This window comes from Agelaius tricolor, unplaced genomic scaffold, assembly GCF_023055355.1.
Source record: "Agelaius tricolor isolate 1412-34295 unplaced genomic scaffold, bAgeTri1.0.p SCAF_12, whole genome shotgun sequence".
NCBI lineage: Eukaryota > Metazoa > Chordata > Aves > Passeriformes > Icteridae > Agelaius > Agelaius tricolor.
This window is the reverse complement of record NW_027269272.1, coordinates 11,001,379-11,021,524: the sequence shown is the minus strand read 5'-3', so window position 1 is coordinate 11,021,524 and position 20,146 is coordinate 11,001,379. Positions and strand designations below refer to the sequence as shown.

Sequence of the window (20,146 nt, the reverse complement as noted above, 5' to 3'; positions counted from 1 at the left end):
AGAAAGTAAAGAATTCCGTTTAATCTAAGCTGTAGGGCTGAGTCAACGCAGAAATTAAACACAAGGTTTTGGTCTCAGGGTGCTGACTGACCTCAGGACTCATTACAGAAGGTGCAAAATATTCAGCTTCTCAGAAAACAGAAAAACTTGTTTAAGAAGAAGGAGTTTGGAGCCTTGGAAGTCCCAGAAATGAGGCTGCTGGCAGAATGAGTAGTACTGATCTACTGTGGGGAGAGATACAGTCAGTCATAAAGGCTGCAAGTTGGTGTACTCTGGTGTAATCGAATAATTCGTTTTCCTAGTATGTCTGTTTATCACTTTAATGCAGAACAAAACTAATAGCAATATTTTTCAATAAAAATACTGGGTTTGGGCATTTCCTTCAAGTGTCTGCCCCCAAGGACTCTCAGTTCTGGAAGAAAATAGGTTCACACTTCAGGGGATATATAAGTGATTTGACTAAAGGTGCAGTAACTGGACAGGTCCAAACCAAATAGGTCTGTCTTGTCCATCTTTCCCACCCAACCTACTTCCCCCAAATTTGTCAACAAAATTTCCATTGAGTTACAACAATAGGGTTCCAGCTCCCAAAGTACAATAGGGTTCAGAAAAATTTGTAATTATTTTAACTGTTTTTAACTGTTTTAACAGATTCTCTGCAGTAACAGTTTGCTCGAATCAACAGACTACTGGCTGCAGAATCAGAGGACACCATGCCAAATTGGCTTTCTAGAAGACAAGTCGGAAAGCAACTGTGCCTCAGTAAGTACTCACTGCCATCTCCTCCTTGGGAGTTATTTGGATAGGCTGTGGAGCTGACAACAGTGCATGTGAAACCAAAAATAGTCTGTAATTTCCGGCTTTCTTTTAAAAGCAAACTTACAAACTAAAAATACAGATTTCTATGCAGAGCACATTAATAAGGACTGCTGCAGAGGTTTCCCCATATTTGGCTTTCAGACTTTGGTGGCTCTCTGTATTTTTTTATGTTCATAATCTGCAACTCACAAGAGAGAAAAATAAGCCAAAGAGAAAATTATTCTGAACCATAACTTGTTAAGTGGCAGGTTGGAAAGAGCAGATGTTTAAAAGGCTGCTCAATGTTCCTGAAGGCAGAGAGACACAATTAAAGAGAAAAAGCTCTTTCCATGTTAGATGAAAGGAAGCTGCTGAAGAGCTCATACAGAATTATTTTGCACTTGAAATTAAATTTCAATCTCATTATTGTGGGTTATAATGCGATTAAGATCAGCTTTTGTTTAACAATGTGCATGAAGAAATACGAGTTATGTTGCTTTATAAACTATCTACATGAAACTAGATGGAAATACATGGCTATGTTTTTAATAGTTTTTTACTTGGTGGAGGACTGAGAAGAGCAGATCTTTCCCCAGAATCCTATTGGAATGCTATTCCCTGGTCTCAGTGAGCAAAGAAGGGCTTTAGGAAAGATCAGCTTTATCTCAGGTAGAAGGTTTCCAGCACTGCTTGTGCTGCACACAGCCTAAAGACCAGCTGAGGGCTCTCATGGAGCCTGCTGGGATTCCCTCAGGGACAGGGAATTCAGCTCCAGCTGATGAGCCCAGGCTGGAGCTGCCAGGAAATTCAATCTCCATCCATGGAGCCTTCATGTCCTGCCCGGGGTGACACAGAGTGCCTGAGAGCCACAGGAGGGACACAGCAGTGTCACTGCAGCCCTGAGATTTAGGAATATGGCCAGAGGTTATTGGGCTTAATTCAGTCACACCCAGCACTGCTCTATCAGTTTCCACAAGACAAAGTGAGCAAAATACAGCACCTAGTCCCAAGTGAGCAACCCTACAAGGTGAGAACCTGAACACATCCTTAACCAGAGCAGGCTCCTCAGGCAGATAACCAGTGGTATCCTCGTTTTTTCATATAGGAAGGGATTACTTTTAATGTAAAACATATTGACTACAGGCACTTAATTTTACTATTTAGTATTTAATATCCTAAAAATTAGGCTTATTTTCTCAGAGGAAATTACTACCTCAAATAATAATATAAGAATTAATTCTGGCTTGCTTTTTTACCTGTTGAGCTTTGACTTTTTGCTTAATTTTTAATAGAATCTTATATTTATCTCTGATAGGCTGGGCATACCAAGCAAAGATAAGTTGTTGTAGAAAGATTATGCCATGCTACCCTCCTTATTTCAGGCAGCATTTTCTGATTTTGCCATGCTGTCTGCTTTAAAAGGTTAAAGTACCTTAAAGAGCTTTTTCCTCTACACTAATATTATAAGTGGTTTTTTTTCTCTTTGGAGGATATTTGTCTAATTGGTTAACATTTCATTAAACTTACTTCAGTTAACAGTGGTACTTTTTAGCAGCAGTTTACCACTGAGATTAGGATGCATAGCTTCCTGTTAATATAATCAGGTAGTATTTTGCAAGTAGTTTAATTGTGGATGTCTTGTTTTGTTTGTTTCTACTGAATGAGAACATAATCAAAATCCACCTAATAGGATAAAATACATGAATTTGTGAGACATAAAAGGCATAAGATCCACATAGTGATGTATAAATGCAATTAAAATTTCTGTAATGTGACATTCTTCTTACCCTGTGGAGTGACCTCATAAAAGTAGTTTCACATAAAAATGGATACTTTTTCTTACTCCAGTATTGCCAGCTTTCTTTCTCTGGACCTATAACAAATGTTTCCTGCTTTTGACATGCTTTGATGAAGACCTTATTGGAAAAGAGAAAACTAATAGATACTTTGTCCTTGATTTCTCTCCAAATATCTAGAACTAGATTAATTACCAGTGCTGAATATTTGTGGTTGGCTTATGTTAGTACAAGTTAAGAAATCTAAATTCTTGCTTAATTAGATGACTTATAGTTCTCTTCTAGCATTGGACTTTCCTAAAGTACAGTCTCTTTATCTTGCACACAGAAATGTCAATGATGACTTTATCTTAGCAGTTGCTAAGATTTAACACTTTTCTTTGCAATGCTTCTACAGTGTCTCCATGTTTAAGGGGGTATTGCCACCCTGCTAAAGATGTATCTTAATTTTCTTTTAGGAATTCTTCATGAACATAGTCATTAAACTATTATTTAGGAAAAGAGCAGGAAACAAAACTAAATGAAGAAAAAAAATGGTGGTATAGTCCTACAAGATATTTGGCATTCATTTGGTTCAAGATGCTTATAAGTGAATTTTCAAGGTATTCTCTGACCTTTCATGCTCCAGGCCAGCAAAAAGCCATTAGAAAATATATTTACACTGAAAAAAAAAAATTCTCTCAAAACAAGCCAGGCTGCAATGATCTCCCCACAAAATCATCACACCCCACTGCTCTTTGCACGCCCATCCTGTCCCAACACAGACAGGCTGGGACAAAGACACCCCCACTCCACAGAGCCTAGCAGAGAACTGTCCTTGAGAAGCACTGGTGCAGGCAGGAGGAACCTCTCCTTCCCAAGCAGTGTGCCTTTGTGAGAGGGGCAGTGGATTTCCAGACTGGCAGAAATCCTGTAAACTTCCTGGCAAATATCTTGGAAAAGCAGAAACTACACCCCTAAATGGCAGTATGGAAGGTGGGAAATACCTGCCTTTCAATTAAAACAAATCACCTAGAAGCAGTGCTCATTTCTTACTTTAGCTAGATAATATTTTTTTAAAGAGTCAGGATGTGACAAGGGCTCATTTTAAATTGTTTTATGTCTCCTTAAAGCTCAGGAAAAAACTGGATTTGCAGGCAGATGGATGAGACAGCAGTTTCAATAAGGTGTTAAAGGTTTTGAAACATTCTTGAAATAGTCCAGCAGCTTTTCCATTTGCAAGTGCTCCTACTCTGTAACTACAAAAATGCTCACTCCAGAATGCTCCTCACAGGGATGTAAGTAAAGCAGGCTGTTTGCATAGACACAGGCAGTTGGATGTGGGTTAGATCCAGCCCACATGGTCAGAGCAGAGGGAAAGGACAAGGACAGCAGCCCAAACTTCAGTCAAATTCAGCCATGGTTACACACCCTCTTGTCTAATTGTTGGCTGCTCTTCTGTGCCCCTGTGCCATTGGCACTTTTTGCAGAGTGGTCTGATGATGATGGTGGAAGCACAAAGTGGAGGACAGCATGACTGGGGGAGTGGGACAGTGGAGGCAGCAGCAGCCACTGAGTGGGGTAATGCCACATGGAAAAACCCTAATCCATCTGCAGCACAGAAGGAGAAAGAATTCCAGTTTAGGGTTAGTTAAATGCTTAGTTTAGTGCAGGAGAACATACCCAGCCTAGGAGACAAACTTGAGCTTTGCAAAGAGGGGAAGCAACGCTTACCTTAGTGAGTGACAAGTGAGAGAGAAACCAGATTGTTACTAAAGCAAACAGGTGATGTGATGATGGAGCACATGGCCTGTGGTGTCTCTGTTATCTGACATAGTGAGGAATGTCCTTTTACTATCACAATGGCTGGATTTTCAGAGCTGGCTGCTTGCCTTGCAACCACATGGCTTTGCTGTCCTAACCAGGTATTTCAGCATTTTCACTTCCATTGCAGTTTAGCCATCAAGCTTTCAAATAACTTCAGGAGGAGGTTAAGGATGCCCTTATGCACTAATTTGAGCTGGTGAAATCAGGGCTTCTTAGGTCTCACCTCCTCCTCCAGCTCCTGCTTCATCTCATTTACTGCCCTGGCATTTGTACAAATGTGCAGTAAATCAATTCAGAGAGAAAAGTAACTATGAAATTAAGAAATTAGTTTTTCTAGCCAAGTCTTCCTTGAATCATCTCACCATATTGTTAGATAAATGCCATTGCTCACTCAAGGGATGGAACAAAAACATCCAGGAAACAGCTACCACAAATTAATTCAAACTGAATGATAACATATGCAGGAAGGAAAAATCTTTGGCAAGGTGTATTTTGATTAAATAAAGTACAGCAGTTTTCACTTGAAATAAAGTATATTATGAGTGGTTTCATTCTTTACTTCACCCAAGTCTTTTTAAAGATATGGCACTACGTATCTTTGCATGTTTAGGTAGAAATACAAAGATTTTTTTTTCATCAGTCTTTGATACTAGATTACTTCTAGGTAACTTGCTAACAATACTGGAGACACTGTGTCAGGGACGTTTTCTATCCCTTAGTCAGGGCCCATTTATCCAATACATTATTCAGAGTGTCCAGAGAATGAGAGCATGCCCTCACTGAAGAGTGATGGTGTAGCCCTACAGGAGCTCAGAAAGAAGGATTATTCCCCAGGCTAGGAGTAGTCAGCAAGGCTTTTTACACAGGCAGATACAGAAGTACAATCTTGAATCCCAAAGGAGATTTTTGTTTGTTGGCTTGTTTTAAAACAAAGCCATGTGTGTTCCTGAATAGTGACCATGCACAGCTGAAACTGGTGCTTTGTTCTATTGTGTTTGAATGAAGTTTTACACTTGCTAGCAAACATAGCAAAGCCCTATTTTTCTGCCTAAAACCACCAGATCTACGTACTGAGACCTTTTTCCTCCCTCATGAGATTGCTTGCACACCTCAGCACTATGTCATAGACAGGGAATTACAAGGCTGTTTATTTTACCATTCACTCCATGATTACTCAACCATCTTCAGGAACAGCATTGTCTCTTTCAGAAATCAAAATCCATCCATTGCTTTCCAGATCTAAACCATAATTACTGGAGATATTTTTAGGTTTAAGTCTCATCTTCCTATTCAGCTTGACGATACCTTAATTACATCCTGACAAGGTGCAGGAACCAACAGGAGCAGGCTAAATTCTGGCATTGACTTGGAGTCCTTTCTCAGGCATGTGTGGGTGTTCATGCTGCTGTGGTAAGGAGCTGAACCTTCCAGAGAGCCCCTCTCTGGCTTGCACAGGGAAACAAAACCCCTCCTCTTCACCAATTGCTCTCTGCCTTATGGAGCACAGTGCAGGCAGACTGAGCACTCGCTTCAAAGACCACTGAAAAGATTACTTGTATAATCTGTAAAATATGCTTCACTTTCTGCTCTTGTACATACTTGGCTCTGAAAAATATATCTTCACATATGAGCTAATGTTAAGACAGAATTCAAATATGCTCTTAAAGGGTTGCATTTCCACATTTGCAGTACCACACATGTATCATACAGCAGTCAAATTCACAGCCTCATGAATTTCAGAGTGTGAAAGACTGACAATAGATTTTCTTCTCTTTCCTGTAACTTCAGACTTGGGACACTCTTTAATCATCTGTCTAGATCTGCCATCTTCTTTCCTGTCCCTCTGTGACAGTCTCACACTGCAGTGGTTTTCTGTCTGTCCTTAAGAGAAGCAGATGCTTAACCTTACTCTGACAAAGCTATAAATAGGCACTGGGAGGATCAGGCATGGTATTGCAGCTGTATCCTCTCCAGCATTCCACTCTGGCATATTCTCGGTGCCTCCACGACCTGCTTTATCAAGAAATGAGATTCTTGTGCTACCTCCAGAGTGGACATCTGTGACTGTGCTGCTGTTACAACCACAGTCTCTCTCTCTAACATGAATTGCAGGCTGAGGTTTGCAGGAATTTGTTAAACATTAAGTATACAGAGCACTGGAGAGAGGAGATGGTGCATGTGGCATAAATATTTATTGGAATATTTTCTCTAAGTCTTAAGTGGCAATTAATTACATCAAACCCAAAGGAATAAGCTTTAATGGGAAGAAAATATTCACAGCTGTTTTTGAAGCAGTGGCTTATGAAGAGATAACACAGGAAGATTCATTAATGCAGTCCAGCCATTAAAGTAGGGATAGGCTCTAAAATATCAGGAACCATAAATCCACCAAGTCATTTGAGATAAGCACCTTCTGAAGAATAATTTGGACTAAATTTCATATTCATTACTGCTAAAAATGCTGGAAGGAGAGCAGTATAACACATCCTTCTGACAACATACAAGGTGTACCAGAAAGAGAATTGTGGCTGGGCTGGGGAGACAAGGGAGAGTCATGTCAGGGCCTTATTTAGGTGAATTTGAGTGACTCACAGGAGATGCACTGAGCTGTCTGCTTTTGGAAACATTCTATTAGGGCCTGCAAGGAGAGTGGTTGGAAACCTCATGTCATGTTAGATAGCAGTTGTGCAGCTCACAGGAGAGGTTTTTACATGGAAACTGAAGGGAGTAATGTGGCTTTTGTGACCATCCCAATGAAAATATAGGGCAACAATGGGAGAAAGACTTCCTCCATTCACAGCTAGAGAAATTGCCTCTCTCTAATCATGCAAAGGACCACACAAGAGAAGGAAGGCTCAGACCTCATTTCAAGTTGATGTTTTCCCAACTGCCTGTTGTAATTTTGGGCAGAGAAACTGTCAGGAGAGCACCATGGTCCTACTTTGACACAAATGGATTTTTTTATGGTAGCCTGATCTGACTTTGGTGAGATAAGGAAGGTACTGCTGTATCCCACTGAGGGATACCTGCCATGAAGCCTTTGGAGTTATTTGTAGTACAGAAGATGGGCCTGAGCTGCTTCATACTCTGAGGTTACCGCTGTGTGCTGGGCTGGAGGTAATTTCCTTCCCAGTGGCTGGTGTGGGGCTATGTTCTGTATTTCTGCTGAACACAGGGAATGAATACAGAAATGCTTTTGCTATTCCTGAGCAGGGCTTGTGTACTGTCCCCACAGTGAGTTCAGTGGGGTGCACAGCAGGCTGGGACAGCAGACCCCAGCTGGCCCAAGGGATGTTCCATAGATGTGACACCGTGCTCAGCACAGAAAGCAGGGGGCACAAGGAGAAAAGGGGAGACAGAAATTCTCACACCTGTGTAATACTGCTACCTCATATTTTCATTCATGCAAATCCTTTTGCAAGTAGCTACAGGGCATATCTAGTACTTCCAAACTAATATTTTAATTTCTACATTTCACAGCTGGTTCCTCTGCCAGAATCATTTTGGCAAGCATGGAAATTAATGTGAGACAAGCATTGCATCCAAATGCTAATGGATGATTAGCTCTGTCTTCCAGAAACTTTTTTTTTTAATTCTGAGTCACTATCAGGATATTTCAAACACCTCATACAAGACATATTCCAGCTCAAGACCCTCTTTAACCATTTAAATATAAAAGGTCAAATTTTACTGTGCACAGAGGAGAGAGCTACATCTCTTATACCATTCCCAGTCTCCTATTTACTAAAACTGTGCATTCTGCATATTAGTGATAACTGCTAATGACCCCAAAAAGAAGTGATGAGAGCCAATGGCAGTGAAAACAAGTCACCAGAATTTGTTCAGTGGAGGAAAGGAAATTGTAATCTAAAAACAAATACCCACAACAGAAAAGCAACAAGTGGTAATTTTTAGTTTCCTTATTTCTTACAATATCGTAGATCTTCACAAAATTATATAAGTCCTTAAAGCACTATATACTATATACATTTTATATACACTTCTTCAGTAGATACTTGTCTGTATGCTCAGGAGAAGGAGACACTTTTTAGAGGTGAATAGAGCACACAGGACAGCACACCAATTTAATAGCAGGAAATGAAACAAAATCCTTCCTGCTTCCCAAAACTGCTCTGAGGTGGAGTAATAGGAGGCAAAATAATAGTAATGATTAAAAAAGTGGGAGAACACTCTGAAGGAACATTCTGAAGAATATTACCTGAAACCCACACATTTCAGCTAGTAGTTTGTTAATGGTTGAGATCTCTCTTTCCCAGAAATTATAGGAAAGTGTCTTTTCCATGACATGCTTTATAATGGCAGTGTCACACGCCTCACTGCTCTGCATGAAGGCATTTTAAAGCCTCCCATAAAACCAGAAGGAAGATGAATGAAGATGACAGTTGGGCATTATGAAACCATATGCAAAAGAAAGTCACGTGCACATTCCTGCTTCAGATAATCCTCATTGGCTCTTCATTAGTGTCTGTGTGTGACTGCACAGTTATGTATTTAAATAGCTGAGGAATCTGTGAGTGTGCTGAGTGGGTGCAGGAGCTGTGTGCCCCCAGGCAGGGTGTCTGGGTGCTCTGCTGCAGCTGTGCTGGCTGTGGCAGCAGAGCTCCTCCTGAGTGAAAGAAAGGACACTTGTTTATCACACAGATAAACACGGAGGCCCCATGGCAGTGTGAGAACTTGAAGAACATACCAGGCTGGATGTTCTTCTGCACAGCTTTGTGCTCTTAGCATGAGCCTCAGCTTGCACTGTGGGTTGCACCTAACTGCAGCTGAGTGTTTTGCCAAAGGTGTTCTCCAAAGAACTTCTGTCAGGACCTTGTATAGACAAAGGCTGTGTCCATGTGCCCTGAAAGATGCTCTGCAGCTGTCCATACAACAGCTCTAAGTTCAAGAACAAACAGAAATCACCACACATTGCAGTGTCACTGAAATGACCACAAACACCACTCCTTACAGTACTGCAGGAATCTAGCACAGGCTGAGATTTCCAGCTCCTTTTCCAAAAAGATCCAATTCAATCCTCAAGTAGATGCACAGACTTCTCATCTCTTTGGTCTTCTGCAAAGAGACTGGGAACTACAGAAGCCCAGCCTTTAATCACCACTGTAGGAGTTTCCTTTCTGCAGAATGAGTCTAGACCTGCAGATTTAAGGTGACCATGAAGAAGGCAGATGTTTTCCTGGTAGAAACTTGTTTAGGGAAAGAAGTTTAGACCAGAACACCTTTCTGATTCCCAGCTTTGCTATTTCAGATACAAGAAATCAAAAGCTGGAAGTTTGCTCTAAACCCCTCAGAAGTGTTATTCAGATATTTTTTTCTCCAACTGTGTATGCAACTAAGTATATAGAACAAATAACTTTTTTTTTTTAATTGCAGAGCTTAAAATGGTAAAGATAAAGTTAATAATCTGACTCATGGACAGATCTTTATTTCTGCCAGCCTCTATGTAATTTAGTAGAAAAACATCTGTGATTACAGCAGCTCCATGGTCTGGCTCTGGGAATACAGAGCTTGTGAGAATGGATGAGTGTGCAGAAGTGCAGGTACTTCTGTCTGACACACAGGGATTGGGGATGGATTCAATAAATCTGATGTTATGGCCACCTCCTCCAGATTGCAGCAGATGTTTGAGATATTCCATGTTCTTTTTAACTGATATTATGCAAATGTGGGTACTCATATATTTAAAGTAATTTTTCTAGGTATACGGGAAGAATTAGTATCAAATCCACCAAAAGTAATTTTCCCAGTTAAAATGACTTTATTTACTGTGAGAGTGTAAAGAATTTCCCCATTTGCTTCTTGAAAAGTGTATTTGAGTAAGCAAAGTCCTTCCAAAGCTACACATCTACCCTGCACCCTTTTTGTTTTTTAGTTCCCTCAAAGTGCTTGAAGAATTCTGTGAGAGGAAATTATTTAGCTTTGCTATTTCATACTGAATATGGGAACTCAGTAAAACAGATCTCAACTGGGGAATCACCTAAATCTGTCCAAAAATACATGTGTTTAGGCAAAACATTCTCCCAAAGCAGCTATGGGTTGTGTAAATAAAAATAATTTGACAAACTAGTTGAATTATATTTAAATTAGTTTGATTAAATACTTTTAAAGAATCAAGAGAACACCTAGGATTACAGCCTCAGTAAAAATGCATTATTAGAGTTTCTGGTTGCCTGTTTACCAAGAGAAATAATTTCAGGCTCAAGTGAAATAGTCACTTTTGAGCTCACTGGATGATATCTGTCTAATTTGACAATAGGCAGAGGTTCCAGAGCCAGAGTTCCTACAGGTTTCATGAATACAGATGAAACTGAGAAATTGTAAGGGTGTGAACTCAAACCTTCCTTTTACCACAGAGAAGCCAGACAGAGCTGCACTTTAATAAAGTCTACTGAGAGGAAAGTGGCAGAGCTTACATGTCAACATGCTGAAAAGTTAACCTTAAGATGCTAATACAGAGATAAGCAGACTTTTCTAATCTCAGCAGTCAGACTGCCAGCTGTTTTCCAGACTGATTCATAAGCACAGGAACCTGTGCTATTCCTTCTTTTTCAAGTAATCTTGCTGCCTCAGAGCTCTACCAATTTATAACCTGTCCAAGAGCTGGGGCAGAGCTGCCCTGCAGTGTGTAGAGCATGCACGAGCAGACAGATGATGTGCACGTCTACTGCAGCAGAAACTGGGGTCAGTCCCAAAAGGTTGGGTTATAAAATGACAGAAACCATCACTCTCACCAAACTGGATCCATCACAAAGCTGTAATTTCTGTTGCTTGTAACAGTGGTCAGCAGTAGCTGGATATTTTGTATGCTGAATGTAAATTCTCTTAATGGAAGGGTGAAACAATCCTTTTTAAGGGGAGAGAACACGAGGTCTTGGTTTAAAAATGTAATTTTATGAGGCAGGAAATAAGAAGAAGGACTGGGGCCAGGATGGGCCTGGTGAAGAAAAGGAAGAGCTGAGGAAATGATCCAGAGAAGTTAGATTTTACAGTCCTAATTTCTTATGGTGCATATTTATCAAACAACTGAGCTCAATCAAAAGCTGTCATCAGACCTGTATGCTTCCTTCTTTCTCATCCCATCCTCTGAAAAGCTGAGAACTTACAGAATGATCTGCTTTTAGTAAATAATTTTTTAATCAGAGAAGACACAGGGCCTGTTTTTCATCTAGAGACAACAGTTTCTCATCTACTGGATACAGTCCTGAAATCCCTTCACAGAAAGCTTTGAGTGGAGATTTATCAGGAAGAGTTTCATAAGGTGTGAGAACTATGGAGCTGCTGGTTTTCCCAGCTGCCCTGCAAAATGCCATCTCCCCATTCCTTCTTCCCCCAGCATAGTCCAGAACAAAAAGCACCTAAGCCTGGGAGACTGCAAAATAAATACAGCAGTCCTGCCCCACTGTGTGAAAAACAGAGCAAAAATGACACACATGGTCTGAACTATGATGCCTGCTAACATTTTACTTTAAAAGATGGGAGGGACCATATTATGTATTATAAAGTTACTCTAATAATGTACTCTAATTATAAATATAACTAGAGTAGTGGGGGCAAGTAAGGAAGAACTAGCTTAGTTTAAAAACTCAAACCCAAATAGACTGCTGCAGGCACTGGTGGTTTAGCTGCTGATCTGACAGCCTGTGTCTAGGAGTGTAATGCACAATTGACTCTTTCTGTCTGCTGATAGCTCCACTCACACCTTGGTAATAATACCTGCTCATCCTGACACCCCAGAGACCCAGGGCAGTGGAATTTGAGTCCAATCACAGTCACTGCTCTGGAGTATTTTCACTTGACATCTTTGTTTAGCAAAACCATTTGCATTATTTAATTAGGCTTAGCCACATTGACTTCCTCATCTTTCTCAAGCACTGAAAAATCCTGTAGAGCACCACAGAATGGATTGCTGTGCACAGATAAGCAGAATGGATTTAAGTACTTATAATGCTTTAATCTCGTTTTGTGCTTCTATGTGTCATACAAATGTCTTTGAGAAAAATAATTGATTTTTATAGTAGTTTAGAGCAATGCTGTACCAAATAAAGGTATCTAGGTGTGTTAAAGAAAACATTAAGCAATACTCAACTGTCCCAGAAATCTGAGCATTCATTTAGTAATGTACCATCAATGTTCTCTTTTCTGTAAATCAAACATCATCATAATTTCCTTTACGTCAGTTGCTTATAGGATTAAGCAACTGTTTGGCTTTGGAGACTGCAGGCAGTTGTATTTCTTGGCTTACCCAAACCAGCCTGGGCAGAGACTGCCAAGACAATCAGAGTTTGGGGCTAGAGGGAGTCAGTCCCTCACCTTGGTTTCATTGTTAAATAGCTTGGTTTTAGAAACCATTAAATATTTTATATTCATCGGTGCATTTGGGACAGTGTTCTTAGTCAGTGATGGTTTCAGTAATTTTACACAAAACCTTTTGGGACTGACCTCTGTTTCTGCTGAGTTATTTAGCAGAGTCTGGCCTATAATTAACCACAACAGTTAAAACTTTATTGCATCTTTGAATTTTGGCAATTTAAAGTTTCAACTGTTTCTATGAAATCTTTTCCCTGGAAGTGTCTAAAATTCAAAAGTACTGGTTTATGAGCTTTTGTCTTTTTCTTTCTGGAGCAGCCTGGTCACTGATGCATTGCTGTATTTCAGTATCAGGCCCACCCTGCTGAGCAGGAGCTCAGAGGAGGCAGGAAAAGAATAAAGGTGCAGGACTGGCTCCTGAGCAACCCCAAACTGATTTCAGGTTATTATTCTGCTCATGAACAAATTTTCCTTTAAAATACCACTTCCTGCAACAGTCTGATGGAACCATAATTTTTCCATACCAACAATTTTCAAATACAGGAAATGGAAAAAGTCAAGATAACGTGAGCAAAGCTAAATGATGGTATCAATTATGGTTTATTGGTTTATATTTATCATTTTTCTATTTGGACTGGCCTTCAAATCAGATCTGTTAACTGTCACAGTTATACTATCTAGTCCTCTGAGATTCTATTTAACATTTAAATGGATACAGAAAGAAAGAAAAGAAATAAGCATAATAAGACCTATCAAAAAAATGAAGAAGATTAATGCAGGCATATAAGGTTTTACAGAAATCTGCATTGACTCTTTAATCTTGCACAAGCAGTAATACTTTCTATTCATTCTGCAGTAAAAACTCCTTTTGATGCCACTCTATAAATAAAAGTGGTGACAGAAAAAAAAAAATTAACTTTTTAAAGGTAATGAGAGAGAAGCAAAGGGTAGAAATTTCAGGCTGTCTATTGCTCCTGGCCTTGATGGGTGCAAAGTCATTTCTGTGAAGGAAGTTTTACACCCAACATGTGCATATTCATTTGAGCAGTCACAGAGTGGTTGATAACAAGATTCCCATCAAATGCAGTGAATTTGCCCAGATTCATTTGGGCAATGAATCTTCAGATATTTGGGATGTCTGAAGATGCAATGCAGGGAGACTTCTACTCTCCAAAGCCCGAGTCACAGGGAGAACCTGACAGCAGCTTTTCAGCACATGAATCAGAACTATATTGTAGCATTTATATTGAGAGTTGGAGCCATAGAGACCTCAAGTATCAATTATGAAAGTTTTCTTTTAGTAAATAATTGTGGTGAAGTGACCAAAGCCACAAGCTTCCAAAGAGTTTGCAATCAGCCTCCTTTCACACAAGTCCTACCACACCTAGATGGTTAAAAAATTAATAGTGTCTTCAAAACTATTTTTCTGTTTCCTTGATAGCTAATGGATGATCTTATGTGACATTTTAGAATATTTATTTAGAAACCATCATTTCACAGCTATTTGGTTTTTTTATCTTTCTAAAAAAACGGTACTTGAAACTCTATTGGGATCACAAGATTTAGGAAATTGCAATTTTAAAGAACAGAGAGGTCAGTGATTAGGGGACCTTCCAGACAGTACACATATATATCTACACACACATTTCTATCTATAGATCACAAGAAGTCCAGGAGGCTTTATTTAGCCATCACATTAGCATAAATAAGACAAGTGAAAATAAATGCAAAGTTCTATTTGGGAGCTTTGCAGATGAACATCAAAACAAATGCTCCTGTCACACAAACTGGCTGTATGGATACAATCTGCTGGAAAAGGCATTTTATGCCCTCCTAATATAAGTCAGAAATACATGAGTGATTCTGGTCATTTTCAAAGAGACAAAGCTCACAGCGAGTTTCTGGTCAAAATCTGGCCTGTTGCCACTCCTTTGATACTTTCTGTGGATTACAGTTTACTTTGGCTCACAAGTACAGAGTAAAACAATATTTTTTCCTGGGGCTTTCACTGACTTCAGCTCCTGAGGGAGCCCATCATGCAGCTGTAGGTCCTCAGAAATAGTCACCACTCCAATGAGCAATGCCTTGGAGCAGCTCTATTCTTTATTGTGCTGAGGGGAAATTACAGTGATTTAATCTTTCTAAAGCCAGGAGACTCAGACTTAAGTCTAATAGAAGTTTAGAGCAACTGTATTTTTTTCTACTTTTCAGAGATGAAATTAGGATGAGAGTAGGTTCAGAATTTCAAATCTGCCATCCTATCACAGAGTTATTGCTAAGAGCAAAAATTATTGTGGTCAAAGATTCCATTAAATCCTTAAAACAACTGTCACAGCAATCACAGTTGATGTAAAATTCAATCACCCTCTTCACAAACTGCACTTTCACAGTTCTACATTTAAAAAGGGATAAAGTGTTTAGGATAATAGTGTATAAGGAACAGCACACACCCTGAGAATAAACAATACCTGCCCAAAATATGGAGGGGAAACCACATGGAAGTAAAATGCCAAGCCTTTAGTATTTCAAAGGGTAATGCTAAATAATAATCAGAAATCACTGCACTGGTGTAGGGTGCAGGTCACTCCCAAGCAGCCAGGCAAGATGCAAAGAAGCACAGCAGGGTAATTTAAAAGTGACACTGGGGAGCTGCATATCTGGTGACCCAAACCAGGACAGAGAGAACCCAGCTGGCTGTCCTGACACACAGCTGCCTTCTGCTCCTGCCACTGCACTCTGCTCAGCAGATGGTGACATTTAAAGGGAACAAAGTCATGGGGGAAGCTCTAACTGTGAGGGGCAGCACAGTCTGATCCTGCCTTCCCTGCTCTGGAGCTGCACTGCAGCTCTCTGCCATGAGCACTGCATTCCACCAGCACTTCACCTGGTTTTTTCCAGAAAACTACCTTCAGTCCTGGCCTCAGCAGTTGCTCACCTTCTCATATCCCACAGTTGTGTCCTGCACATCCTCAGATTTAGGCATTTATACTGCTTTAACTTGGCACCCAGGAACTGCCTGCTCAGAGCCACTTTCTCTTGAGATCTCTCCTGGGGCTAATTACCTTTTTCACTTCTGTTTGTAGGAAATTAGACATGAGTTTTATGGGCAGATAAAAGAGCAGTCCCAAACCAGTTGTTCTCTCTGAGTGTCTCATGGGGTGTCTGAATTGGCACCTGGCATGAGTTGGCTCAGTGATGTGTCAGGAAGAGGATGGGAAAGGCAGAACAGCACAGACCTGGGAGATTAAAACTCTATAAACTCATTTTCAAGACAGCATTTACACCCTGAAATACCAACCAGGACAGCACAGAACATGGAGAGTTCTACACAGTTCTGGTGCAAATCCAGACATCTGCACAGACATTTAGCCTGTGCTGAGGTGTGGGGCACCAAACCCAACCTGCTGGGGACACCTAGGCCAAAGCTGGGGATCAGGTGGATGGGGCAGTGGTGGAGTGACAGGGATGAAACACTTTGTGTCACCTGCATACACTCCTGCTACCACTCTGATAGTCTATTTAACTGTGTTGTCCTAGTCCAGCTACTGATGGATTAGAAACTAAGAAACTCTGCTTGGGGGTGTCCTTTAGGTTACAGAGTCCTAGGCTCAAATGTTAGAAAATGGCAGATACACAGTGCTCTGATTCTACATAATTTTCCCCTTTTTGCAGGCTTCTTGTTCACTGAGTCAGGCAGCAATACTGCATTGCATAAATGTGGGCATATGAGGTAAAATTCAGGTTGCACAAGCCATCTGTATAGAGTTCTCATTTTCAAGTCTTGTCTCTTCCTTTCTTTTAAAATAGATATTGAAATTTTTGGGAGGGTGGTATAATGCAGATTTATTTGATTTTATGGGGGGGGGGAAAAAGCCCACCTCCTGCAGCCCTTCAAGCAAGTGTTGACCACAGTCCTTCACAGCACAGAACACAGGACTGTGGCTCACTTTGCTTACCAGGCTAACTATATCCTGAAGCCATTTGCCAGTGAGGAAAATACACTGTGTTTACATTACATCCTTAAAACCTTTATAAAAATAATTCCTTAATATATAGTTCTTTTAAGAAGTGAGGTGTCTACATAATATCTGCACCAACTCAAGAGCAGATTTCAGGATACCCTATGCATCTCTTACCAGTCATAGAAATTAACATGCAAAATACAGAAGAAAAAAAATAGTTTCTCTATTTGCTCTTTATATGATTGTGGAAAGTACAGACTTCTTCAAGAGCTCAGCAAGTTAGTGATCATAACCTGGCTGGAGCTATCCTAGTAGAAATGTTTGATGAGAGGAAGGCTGGGGTTCAGACCCAAACCTGTGCTATTGCTGTACAAAACTCTGCATAGTGCAAGAGCTGCTATTCACAGTGTGCCAGTGCATTAAATGGTTTAGGGACATGTAGCATCCTGCTTTGTGCTACATTTCAGTGCACTGGTACATGTTCACCAAAAGAACAGCTCTTTCTTGAGCAAATGGGATTTCTACACTTGGAAAAACTGCTGAACCAAAAGCAGACACTGGCACCTGCCCGGGAAGTTGTGGGTGACTCTCTCACTGTGTAAAGCCTGAATTTCCTTTTTGTGTTATGCAACATAATTTAAATTTTGTTGTTTTCTCCCTCCAAAATAAGTATTTCCTAAGACAGAAAAAAAGGCAATATCTTGACATTTCTGTGTGGTTTCCAGACAGAAAGTCAGTGTTAGTAGAAAGCAGACACACTTTGGAACTGAAAAGGTGTTTGTGGGAAGTCAAGGACACGAAGAAGTGAAGGAGTGGCTGGGAAAGGACAACCATTTAAAGATACCATGATGAGGAGAAGGTTGGGTTGCAGCTAAACTAAGCTGCATCTGATACAAAGAAAAAAAATCAGAATTAAATTGAGGTTAGCAAATCCTGACCTGACCTTGGCTCTTCCTTCATAATTTATGCAGTGTTTCCATTCTAAAGATTATTAATTGTTCTGTAGTGTTGTTTTGCCTTGTTTCAGTGGAGGTGTCCCTGATAATTACTAGAAGTTAATCAAGCAAGGCAAGCTAATGAGAGCTTAAAACTTGTATTATGTAAGCAGAAAACAGGGAGAGATTTTTCATAATAGATAATTTTCTCTTTCAGCACCACTGGTGAAATATCTCCAACAAAAATATCCTCACAGTGAACTTCTTAGAAGGAAGCAGTAGTGCAGAGCAGGCCAGGATGGGGTTCTAGAGGTGATTTATGGTTACAGTACCTCCCCATCTAGTCCTGCCTCCTGCTCCCAGCAAATGGGAAAAGTAAATGAGCTCATCAGTGTCTTTCACCACTGTGAAACTGGCTTTTTTTCAAAGTTGCCTGTAATTAAAACTGCAAAATCCACAGAACAGGAAATGCTGAAAGACTGCTTTGGCAGTGTAACAAATCAATGTCAATTGAACTTGACAGGTGTATCTGGAAACTGGATTCAGTTCTGCCACAGGTTTTATAGTGCAAGTTCATTAGGTTCTGAAAATCAATTAAAAAATAAAAAAAGAAAGAAAGATAATGTGACCTAAAACACTAGATATTCCTGCTTGTACTGAGGTTTCTTGTGCTGAGGCATTAGTGAGTGATGTGCCATGCACACCTGAACCAGAGATGATGATTGTTTTGGCTGCTTGGAGAGGGCCTGGCTTTGGGGTGGCAGTCAGTGCCACTGGTGGCAGTGCACTGTTCATCACAGCAAAGTCAACAGCCATCATCCCATGGAGCAGCAAAGGGCAAACCAAGGCTTATCAGAGAATCTGGTGTTTGGCTGAAGACACAACTGCTCCTGTGCAGCTTTTTCACAGCTCTCCTCAGTAACAGCCCAACCTTCAACATGGGCTGACCCTGCTGGGGAGGACTTGGAACCAGCCCCACACCTTCCCCCACTCCTTCCCTGGCCAAACTGGTGGTTCCCTAAGCAAAAACACCTCCATGCACCTGCTGACTCACTCATGATAAATTCATATCTCACACTGTCATGGGCAAGTTCAGGGCAAAACAAGAGTGTCATTTTCTAATGCTTTTTGGTAACTACCTATTGTTGGTATGTGCAATGCCTACCTTGAAAACTCAGTAGAAAGTAAGAGAAATGTTTGTCTAATTAACTGCAGCATGTTTAGGACATTACATAACCACCATACTATGTTGCTAGAGGATATTTTTACTATTTTGTAGCTTAGACATTTTTATTACTATTTCTTAAAAGTTCAGCAGATGATAGTGGCAGATCCTGATTGTTGTCATTATCAGACACAGAAATATTTTTGCTAAAAATTGTAAAAGGGCTGGAAAATATGTTTGAAAGTTCATGTAAAGATGACATTAAACTAATTAAAAGGGCAAAAAGCTTTCTTCTTCACTGGTTTTTTTTGTGGTTTATAGTGGGAGCACTGGCTGGATCTTTCCATCTGCTGTGCTGGCTGTTCCTGCAGATGGTCATAATCTGTACATATGGCATGTGCATATATAAACTGAAATCAGGGTTGTCTTGGTGTAAAAGCAGGCACACAACAGGAGCTTGGGTGCCTAACACAACAGTGTTGGTGAAGGGGATAATTTAGAGCAATTTCATTTTCTATGGGATCTTTACATGGAATTAGGGAAAGTATTTCCTCTTCACTGAAAAAGAAGTATGAAAAAAAATCACTCAGCTCTTTTATGTTAAATTTTGGGCCTGCAATTTATTTGGAGTCAGGTGTTGGCTTCAGCTGTGACTTGAATTTGTGTTAGGTTTTGGGTTAAATGAGGACAACACCAAATTCTCATAAACCTCACAGCCAGTCTGGTTTTGGAGTCCCTGCTTCTAACTCAGAGCTGGAGGAGGGATTTTCTTACTAGAAAATGGCCTTCCAGTAAGCATATAATAAAATAGAAGTCTTCACAAATGAAATGGTCTTTAGGCCTGAAGTTTGTGTTTAAGTCAATCTCACTACCATTAAATAGTCACTGAAACTGATAAGAATCAAAGTGGCAAAAGCCCCTGTCATCAGAAGTAGAACTTTCAGGTGAAGCAGGTGCTCCCAGGCAGTTCAGCTTTTCTGCACCTGTGGTGCCCAGTTAGCAGTGCTGAAAACTTCCTGTGGAATATTGCCTCATGAACCAAGTTTAAAAAATTGCTTTCATAGAGTGTTAAACTTCTCATAGACATTCTGGAAGGTTAGGAGAATACTCCAATAGATATGTGGTGTGCAGAAAACCCTCAAAGCAACTCACATTTGCTCTTACTTACAACACATTTAGCAAGAAATGCCTGAACAGAAGAAGTCATTGGAAAAGCAAGACATGAAGAATTTATCAGATACATGATCAAATGTATTTTTAACATTTCCTCTACCTTTACTGACATCCTCTGTATTACAGTTTATTTGCAACATTTGCTCATTCATCAGACAAGCCAATTGTCAGCACAGATAAAGT

At 40.2% G+C, this 20,146-nt stretch overlaps 1 protein-coding gene across 10 annotated transcripts in view; it reads left to right on the top strand.

Moving 5' to 3' along the window:
* Positions 1-20,146, top strand: part of SPHKAP (SPHK1 interactor, AKAP domain containing) — a 64,479-nt gene that overhangs the window by 23,394 nt on the left and 20,939 nt on the right. For all 10 annotated transcript variants that reach the window (XM_071437560.1, XM_071437569.1, XM_071437559.1 and 7 more), the window contains one exon: positions 652-762. In XM_071437560.1, the coding sequence (XP_071293661.1) occupies positions 652-762 (111 nt within the window). The remainder of the gene's footprint in view (positions 1-651; positions 763-20,146) is intronic.